At 45.5% G+C, this 10,000-nt stretch overlaps 1 protein-coding gene across 1 annotated transcript in view; it reads left to right on the top strand.

Annotated features, from left to right (window-relative positions):
- The window catches only part of pdpn (podoplanin), an 11,272-nt gene extending 1,705 nt beyond the window's left edge, over nucleotides 1-9,567 (top strand). The window contains exons 2-4 of the mRNA XM_084333807.1: nucleotides 4,460-4,927; nucleotides 5,375-5,483; nucleotides 7,491-9,567. Coding sequence (XP_084189933.1) covers nucleotides 4,460-4,927; nucleotides 5,375-5,483; nucleotides 7,491-7,497 — 584 coding nt within the window. The 3' untranslated portion in view covers nucleotides 7,498-9,567. The remainder of the gene's footprint in view (nucleotides 1-4,459; nucleotides 4,928-5,374; nucleotides 5,484-7,490) is intronic.
- The last annotated feature ends 433 nt before the right edge of the window (nucleotides 9,568-10,000 follow it).

Consider the following 10,000-nt stretch of genomic DNA (forward strand, 5'->3'; position numbering starts at 1 on the left):
GGCGCTCTCCACGAAATCTGGAGACGCTGGGCTTGCCTGTTCGAGCCCAGCGCTCCACATTTGCTTTCAGTTTAGCTGGTCGTCCGTACTAATACACATTGGCCGTATTAGGGGGTGGGAAACTGATGGGTGGGGATCGGGCGTTGTGGACAGCGACTCCTACAGGTTGGTTGGTGCGCCTGCGCAGTAGAATCAGGAAGTGTCGGGGGCAGCGTGAGCCTCCCACGCGTTACTCCTCGCCACTGAGAGATCGAGCTGCGCAGGTGAAAAGATGCGACTGCTGTTACCTCAAGTACCGGAGGGGACTTGTGCTATGTATGACTTAGTCCACATTGCAGCCGGCTTGTGGGAGGCAAGAAACAGCGTTCGTGACAGGGGAGGGTTGAATTGGATGATACGGAATTGGGATGGGAGAAAATATAGAAAATGGGAGAAAAAAGTGGATAAAAAAAAAAACTCTGAGACGTTTTTTATGGCCAACAGCTAGGCTAGCTGATCCGTATCCACTTCCATAAATGTGTGCTAAACTGGACAATAAATATTTGCAATAAATAAAGAAATGTAATCTGAATATATACTATGTGTAAAAGTAAACCGTATACACAAGGTGTAGGTGAGGGTCTGAGTATATACTATAAGTAAAGGTAAACTATACACAAGGTGCAGGTGAGGCCTAGAACCAGTTGAGTTTGTGTCTCCAGGATTTAGTTTGTCACCAGGTTTGAGTTTGTAGATTTGAGTTTGTGTCTCCAGAATTGAGTTTGTCTCCGTGGTTGAGTTTGTGTCTTCAGGTTTGAGTTTGTGTCTCAGAGGTTGAGTTTGTGTCTCAGAGGTTGAGTTTGTGTCTCAGAGGTTGAGTTTGTGTCTCCAGGGTTAAGTTTTTGTCTCAGAGGTTGAGTTAAACAGCCCGCTAATAGTCCGAACCATGGCTTGACCCTCCACAATCCCTGAACCCCCCCACCCCTCACCGCCTCCGTCGGCGGAGCGAACAAATGTTTTGGTGTGTTTACATTGACTGTTGCTAATGAACAAGAGCCGTCTGGACCACAGCAGGGGGACTGGAATAATAGCGCCGGTCGTCGGTCCAGCCATTCAGAGTTATATACCCTCCTGAAGCATTCTGTATCGTTCAAAGTATTCAGGAACAATTGGGAGAAAATTGAGAGGGAGCAAGTGAGAGAGAGAAACAGAGAGAGAGAGAGAGTGATGTCAGCCGCTATGTTTAGACGATCGTTCTGTTATTCCTGGACCTTACAGTAAGAGAGGGTTTTTCAGAGGCAGTTTGGATTTGGAGGCCAGAGAGGATTTTCTTCGGGGGGGGGGGGGGGGGGGGGGGCAGGCCCAACATATTGGTTAAACCATAGACCGTAATTTTGATGCCACACTGAAGTCTTACCTCCTTCAAATTGAAGCTGTGCTGTCCAGGCTAAGCACTTAGTTGTGGTTGGGAGGATTGTGACCATGGGGGTGACAGGGCTTGGTTATTGGGAGGGAAATTATTAGGTTTCACTCAGGCCCCGTCATAGTTCAAGGCTTGATGAAAGACACTGGGATAAATACAGGTCTTCATATGCGGTTACTAAATACAAAATGGTCTCCTGAGCTCTGGCAGGCCTGTCTTTATTTTGGAACCATCATTCCAAAAAAAAGGTACCACTCAAGAGGTTTTCGGGAGGTTGATAATAAAGGATAACTTGGTAGTCTATCTAAGAAAACAATGCCCAGAAGTTACTCTCAGAAGAGTCCGAAGTTGTTTATGAAGGCTGACTGGCATTCTTCAAGCTGTTCTTATAGAAAGCATGGGCACTATATAATATATAATATAGTATATATCAACAAATGTATTGGAAAGTAATGCAGAAGTGAAAACAAAAGTCCCATAAAAGTGTCTGAAATACTTCCACAGGCCATACAGTAGGCAGACTGACTCTCTCTCAAGCTGTTCTTCTACAAACTGTGGCCACCATCCATATATCCGCAAAGATATCGGGACGGTAACTCTCTTAGTAGCCTAGTAAAGACAACAACCAACACCCAAAAGGCCCTCACTCTTACTCTCGTCCCGTATGGTAGGACATGCCTGGCATTCTTCAGGTTGTTTTTCCAGAAAGCATGATCAACATCAACAGACTCCCACCATCGACGATTCAGCAGGTTTTTCCTTTGATTGTCCGGCCTTGTTTCCCACATGATTGCAGCACTGCCTCCGGGGACTGTACGCAGTTGAGCGTTAAATTGTCCCCGCTGTAGTGGGGTTAGAGTCAATGGACCTATCTTAAACCCCCGCCCCCTCTTTTCTTGACCCAAACTTTGTTTGAGTAATGGGTGTGATTGGAGGATCAAGAAAATAGGGTGTGGTTTGAGATAGATCAATTAACTTTATATTCAATCCGTGCAAAAAGTTCAAACTGCTGTTCATAGGCTAATGAGCAACGTCAGAAGGATCCGCCCCTCCTGACAAAAGAATCCACCCAACTCCTCGTCCAATCAACAGTCATCTCCCGCCTCGACTACTGCAACGCACTGCTCGCTGGCCTCCCGGCCACTGCCACTAAGCCTCTTCAACTCATTCAGAACGCAGCGGCCCGCCTGATCTCAAACCTACCGAAGTCGGCCCATGTCACCCCACTTCTTAGGGACCTGCACTGGCTCCCCATTGCTGCACGAATCCGCTTCAAGGCCCTCGACCTAGCATACCGTGCAGCAAAGGGAACTGCTCCCGCCTACCTCCGGTCAATGGTCTCTAACTACACACCCTCAAGACCCCTACGCTCTGCTTCTTCTGGCCGCCTCAGACCTACTCCTATCCAAGCTCCGGGAGGGTCATCAAAGAGAAGTCGCCTATTCTCAGTCCTTGCCCCACAATGGTGGAATGAACTACCCACCCCAGTTAGGACAGCCGAAACACGTCCAATCTTTCGCCGTCGACTAAAGACGCACTTCTTCAACCATTATCTGAATTAAAAAAAAATAAATAAAAATTATCTAACCCTAACTAACCATACTGTCATGCACTTGTCCTAATAAACTAACCTACACTGTAGCACTCAACACTTTGACGAACATTGTTACTCAGCTGATAGAGTTGTGCCCTTCCTGATGGCTTGTCGTACAGAACTTGTAAGTCGCTTTGGATAAAAGCGTCAGCTAAATGACTAAATGTAAATGTAAATGTAAATGTAATCAGTAGGGCGTTCATTCTCAGTTATTCTCAGTTCTTTGGATGTGACAATGTTTTCTCCAGTTTTTGGCTGGACTTTCGACGGAAATCAACTCCCCTGAATTGATTAAATTGAAAATGAGTTGGCCACCACACCCCAACCCACCCCACCCCACCCCAGCCCAGCCCAGCCCACACCTCCACCCCACTCCACCCCACCCCACCCCACCCCACCCCACCCCTCACCGGTCACCTCACGTCTTACAGCGGCTGAGGGTAAATTGTCCCCTGGCATATGCCTTCCTGCCCTCCTAGTCCACCAGCTGACTGCTACACCGGTGGCTCCTGCCACAGGAAATGTAGCAGAGGATGTGGCATGTGACACAAACACAAGAGCAATGAAGACAGGATGGAGTGGCGGGGCAGGCGAAGGGAGGAGGGAGCAGGGAGGATGTACGTTTATTCAGTCACGGGGTGTGGTGGCTATGCTGTCACTGCTCTGCAATGGACGGACGATGGGAGGAGAGGAAGAGGAGAAGTAGAAAGGAGCAGACGGAGGGAGGGAGGGGGTGAGCCAGACATGATGAGTCAAAGAGGGTGATGGGATGAGGGAAAGGGGGTTCTGGGAACATGATGTCAGGGAAGAATGTGAATAGTATGTACCTCATTCATTTTCGTCCACCCGGGCCTGGCAGACGACTGGACTTTCCATCTCGGCTCCCCTTCTCTTTCCTGCTACCGAACTCTGCAGGATTCCATGGGGGGGGAGAAAAAAAATGATATGCAAAACTTGAACATTACATGTTAAGATTTAGCTAACATCACACACAAAATGTATATTTCAGCAACATCTATCTATCCATCCATCTATCTATCTATCTATCTATCTATCTATCTATCTATCTATCTATCTATCTATCTATCTATCTATCTATCTATCTATCTATCTATCTATCTATCTATCTATCTATCTATCTATCTATCTATCTATCTATCTATCTATCTATCTATCTATCTATCTATCTATCTATCTATCTATCTATCTATCTATCCATCTACAGTATCTATCTATCTATCTATCTATCTATCTATCTATCTATCTATCTATCTATCTATCTATCTATCTATCTATCTATCTATCTATCCATCTATCCATCTATCCATCTATCCATCTATCCATCTATCCATCTATCCATCTATCTATCGATCAATCGATCGATCGATTCTATCTATCTATCAACAGTATCTAACCATCCATCATCTTTGGGTGTCTGATCTCTCTGCTTGCTGTCTCCCCAGGCCCCACGGAACTCCCGGCGGAGGAAGACCCCTTCACAGGCGCTCCCGAAGTTGTCCCTGATGCCACCGAGGCCCTGAAGGAGGAGGCGGTGGTCACCGAGGCTCCCCCCGCCGAACCCGAGGCTGCCGCCGAACCGGAGGTTGCTGCCGCTGAAGAGGTGGTGACAGAAGCCCCCGCGGAGGAGGAGGCTCCCCTCGCCACAGAAGCCGCTGAGGTCGCAGCAGCCGAAGAGCCCGCAGCAGCCGAAGAGCCCGCAGCAGCCGAAGAGCCCGCAGCGGCCGAAGAGCCCGCAGAGACAGAAGCACCCGTCGTCGTCGCCACAGAGGCGGCAGCGGCCGCGGCGGATCCCGTCTTCACGGACGCTCCTGTCGTGGTGACCGAAGCCCCCGCTGTGGACGAGCCCGAGGTCGGGCCCGAGGAAACGGGGGCCTCCGAGATTGGAGAGGGTGGCGAGGTGGTCGTCGAAGGTAAGGAAGGCTTATGTGTAATGTACATAAGAGACAAACTTTTCCTTTTCCTATAAGCAAATCAACTTACTTGCTGTGCCTAGGGCCCCCCACCTCTCTCTCTCTCTCTTGAGGGCTGCCCACCAATGGGATAAGTTAAAAAGGATAACATATATAAACATCTGTCAGTAAATGGATAACCTAGAAGTCTTCATTTATTGATACTGTCTTCAAACAAAAAAACCATGAGGAGGGGCTCTTAAATGTATAAAATGCAGTCTTTTAAACTCTCTCTCTCCCTTTCTCTTTCTTTCTCTCTCTCTCTCTCTCTCTCTCTCTCTCTCTCTATCTCTCTCTCTCTCTCTCTCTCTCTCTCTCTCTCTCTCTCTCTCTCACTGGCCATCCATCTCCTCTTTGGTGTTTTGTCTTTGGCCTGGTGGGCTGACTCTCCCTCTTTGTGTTCTCCAGAGGGACTGGGCTCCGGCCAAGTGGTGGGCATCGTGATTGGTGCGTTGGTGGCAGTGATCATTGTTATCGCCGTGGTGATCGCCGTGGTGAGGAGGATGGGCAAATACTCGTAAGTACCCCGGCCTCCTCTGGTGAATACACATGTATGGACAGACACACACACATGGACACACGCAAACACGGGTATTAGTGTGCTTGCCTGTATGCATGTGGTTTCATAGTATGTTTTATGGCATGGATGTATTACAGTATAGACTAACCTAAGTTAGAAGATGTACACAGTGTATACAAGTACACAGTTTCAGACTTCCTCTCTTCCTAAGGGGGGGGGGGGGGGGGACATGCACGCACATTTATTCACTGACATTTTCTATGATGAAATACCTGGAAGAACATTGCTGGTGATGTAATGGGTGTTGAAGAGAATGTTTGTTTGCTGTGATAAGATGGACTCCCACACCCAACGCAACAGCATTTGTACCATAGTTACTTATATACATAGTTATACCATAACTGTCCCTGTTGCTCAACACATTTGTAGCATAGTTATACCATAACTGTTTCTGTTGCTCAACACATTTGTACCATAGTTATACCATAACTGTCCCTGTTGCTCAACACATTTGTACCATAGTTATACCATAACTGTCTCTGTTGTTCAACACATTTGTACCATAGTTATACCATAACTGTTTCTGTTGCTCAACACATTTGTACGATAGTTATACCATAACTGTTTCTGTTGCTCAACACATTTGTACGATAGTTATACCATAACTGTCCCTGTTGCTCAACACATTTGTACCATAGTTATACCATAACTGTCTCTGTTGTTCAACACATTTGTACCATAGTTAATCCATAACTGTCCCTGTTGCTCAACACATTTGGGTCCCAACCTTCCCTTATCGGAGTAATAGCAGTTCCTGTCTGACGGACAGCTGTATTCCCATGTACCACACCCTCCCCCTCCAAAGGATACTGTCATGTTATTGGACCATCTGCATGTCTTCTGAGAATACTGTCATTTCATTGGACCATTTGCATGTCTGCTTGCTAATGGGTGAACGTTTTCTACACCACAGGTCTGCCAAGAAAAACAAAAAGCCTGCGAAAAAAGAGAGCATCTTGGTTTCTGTAATTTTCTTCTTATTTAATTATGCCCAGATAATAATCATTTAACCCCTTGACTACCGTAGTCCAAAGTCAAAGACAAATAACAGACTGGCTGGCTGGTTGCTGCTCCTTTGCCTGACACACTATCCAATGGTCCCATGAGGAAGTCATTGTCCATTCAGCCCAACGAGCGGCTCTTTTTGGCCTTCAAATTTGCTTCAATTCAGTCAAAAGCCTTGTGTATTGACTGCTTGTGTGATGAATGCTCACCAAGCAGTTCAGTCTTACATCATTATATTAAATTGATTTCTGCCAATCTCATCAGCCAATGGGAACTCGGTGTCGGTCCATAGCGGAGCAGCAATCTCAAAGCCGTCGTCTTCTGTGTTTGTTTTGATCCCGAGAACTAATTTCTAAGAGTGTTTCTGTTGTCGGTCTATTTTGAAAAGGTTTATTCCACATCCTACCACCTTCAGTTCTGAGCTGACTTAAAGCTACGCTTTAAACTGGGGTAAAAAACACTGATTCACTCAAACAATCTTGTCAACTCCCCTAAAAAAACAACAACTGTGTCCCTTTATTAAAACCATGCAACACATGTAGAGACTTAATCCGAGCTTAATCTGAGCAAACGGCTTTGTCCCAGAATCTGCGTAATCGAGACCAAGCTAAACGTTTGACCTTTTTTAATCAAAAACTACAAATCCCAAGTTTGTTGGTTCCCCCTGTTTCTTTGTTGATGTTACCCAATGTTGCCTTACAATGGATAAAATAAAAGACAAATCATCAAGTAACACTAAAAGAATGTATCTTCTCCATTAAGTTAACTTAATCATATTTTGAACCAATCTTCAATATCAAAATACCCCCATCCACCCCCACCACCCTCAATTCCCCTTTTTCAACCATCGACTCACATTCTCTGGACTCCGTCTAGATGGTACATCTTCGTTGTTTGTGTTCTAACTTCTCTCTCTCCTTCTCTCTCTCCGTCCCACAGCCCTTGAGGAGAAAGCCGAAACAGGAAGAGCGCCCCAAGTTCTGGAAATTCTGAACTACTGAACTGTGATGTCATTTCCTGTCATTAAACAAGCATGCTACCGGCAACTTTCTCTAACCTGACCGAGATTCTGGACTGTCGCCAAAAGGAGGAGGGGGAGGCGGAGGTGTAGTGTGTGTGTGTGTGTGTGTGTGTGTGTGTGTGTGTGTGTGTGTGTGTGTGTGTGTGTGTGTGTGTGTGTGTGTGTGTGTGTGTGTGTGTGTGTGTGTGTGTGTGTGTGTATGAGAGAGAAGGAAAGAGTTGGGTGATGAGTGTGTAACCATCATAGAATTATATGGTAACCATCTTCACCTCCTTCTTCCGCTCCCAACAACCCCCCTACCCCCCCCCGCGGAGCCAATGATATCAAGGGCTCCATCCTTCTCCGTCACCCCCCCCCCTCCTCCTCCTACATCAACAACCAACAACCAACAGGCAGAAACACAACAAGGTGGCTACAGGATGTCTCAAAGAATTTCAGGGCCTTTTCATAATGCACTTGTAAAAAAAGAAAAAAAGAAATCACAGCAAAAAAGAAAGGAAGTAAGGGATTATCTGACTAGGGGAAATCTCTCTCTCGCTCTCTCTCTCTTATGCAGTGATATGATGTAAACATCGACTCAGGTTCACATTTGAGTCGGTGAAAAGGACCGAAAAAAAGAAGAGAAAAAAAAGTACATAACAAAAAGGAGAGGAGGTTAAAGAGGTGGATGGAGAAATCAAAGAGAAGCGTAAAGGGAAGCAGGAGAGAACGTTATGAATTCCATATGGTGTATATACCATGCAAAGCGCCTACATAGTCTACAGCTAATGACTTCCTCATGTGTTGCAGTTTGCATACAATAGCAGTCAATATTACAGATATACACAGTACAACAGTACAACACAGACGGCTTTTCGGCTCCTGTTGTGCGGCCAGCAGACTTTTTAATAACAAATCAACCCCCCAGCACCGATCAAGATACTTTTCTCGAACCCTAACACGTAGCCGCTGAGTCCCCTTAACCGCGGCAACAAAAAAAGAAAGATTTTAGAGTCGACGTCGTGGTCTAACTATATGACGCACCGTGTGCAGAAGTTGCTCCCGACGTGCGGCTCTGAGGGACCTCGCAAGGGCCTCATAGAAAGAAGGGCAGCGGAGAAAAAAAAGAAGTGCGCCCTCGTTTGCAAGAGTAACGCGACATTCTGCCCGCTTTAACACTGACATATAAAAACCTAATACATATCTGTGAAATTTAGCAGAAGGGTTTGTACCACTGTCTCTGGTATTCCCTGGGTAGTTAGGAAGATTTTGACTTTTTTGAAGTGCATTAATGTGAATTGACTGTACTTGTAACTGCCACCCATTCCAATAGGACAGCTCTTTTATTTTTTATTTTAATTTTTTTTACGATAACTTCTTTGGTTTTCTTGTTTTTTTTTCTCTCTCTCCAAAAACATGTTCCCTCAAATAGGCTTACATTACGCCATATATACAGGCTTATTCACAGGTAGCGGTCGATAGCCGACATAGTGCTAGGATTGTCTTCACAATGTACCCATAGTATTTCTGTTAATAGCGAGGGTAGAGTTACAAAAAAACAAACACATACACACATAATGTTTAAACCGAGCTCACCCCCAAGAATGAAGGCACAACACAGTGCTTCATGGTTGCACTTAGTTTTTAGTGCAGTGTTCGGCAGCCGATGCCAATGTGTTTATTTTATGTTTATTGTCATAATTGTAAGTGGTCATTAATGGGTGTACAAATAATTCAGTCTCCGCTTAGCTCCGCTTGCTTTTAAGAAACCCAGTTTAATATGTGCACTGAATGAGTGATGTAATGTTTAATGAGTAGGCTTTAGACACTGCAAAACGTTTGCGACGACATGTGTTGGTCCCCCCCCCTCCTCCCGCTTCGCTACACATTATTATCAACTCTAGGTCTTTAATTTTTGCTGTCTGATTTGTTTGAATCCTTTTATTTAATTGCAGTGTTTGTTTTTTGTTGTTCATACTGTTTCAATAAAAAAAAGTCAAAACACTCCACAAAATACTTTCACCGCCTCCAGAGTTTTCTTTCACGTCTCGTGCTTGAAGATATTTCTGAATATGCATTATATATGGGTTCATTTTTGTTGTCACCATTGCTTATCAAGCAAAACGGCTTCCATCATGGAACGTCCTTGAGTCACTACTCATGTCAGCCAGTCGACAGAAACCTCCCTGCAACTTATTTTCAATCTTCCACTAAAAACTCACACATATCATTACCCTACCCAGCTTGCAAATGGGCAGCATCCAGCTACCCACTGTGATTGGCTCTTTCAGGTAATGCACAAAAATTACAACAACAACACACACAAAAAACCCACCCTTCCTCAAAATCGAGACAAACACCACCAAATATGGTCCCCCCGGGGTGGGTGCCGGGGAGGGACATATACTCAAGAACCGTTGGGTCGGTTGAGCTCCCTGACAGTTAGGTG

This window comes from Notolepis coatsorum, assembly GCF_963971535.1.
Source record: "Notolepis coatsorum genome assembly, chromosome: 17".
In the NCBI taxonomy this organism is placed as follows: Eukaryota; Metazoa; Chordata; class Actinopteri; order Aulopiformes; family Paralepididae; genus Notolepis; species Notolepis coatsorum.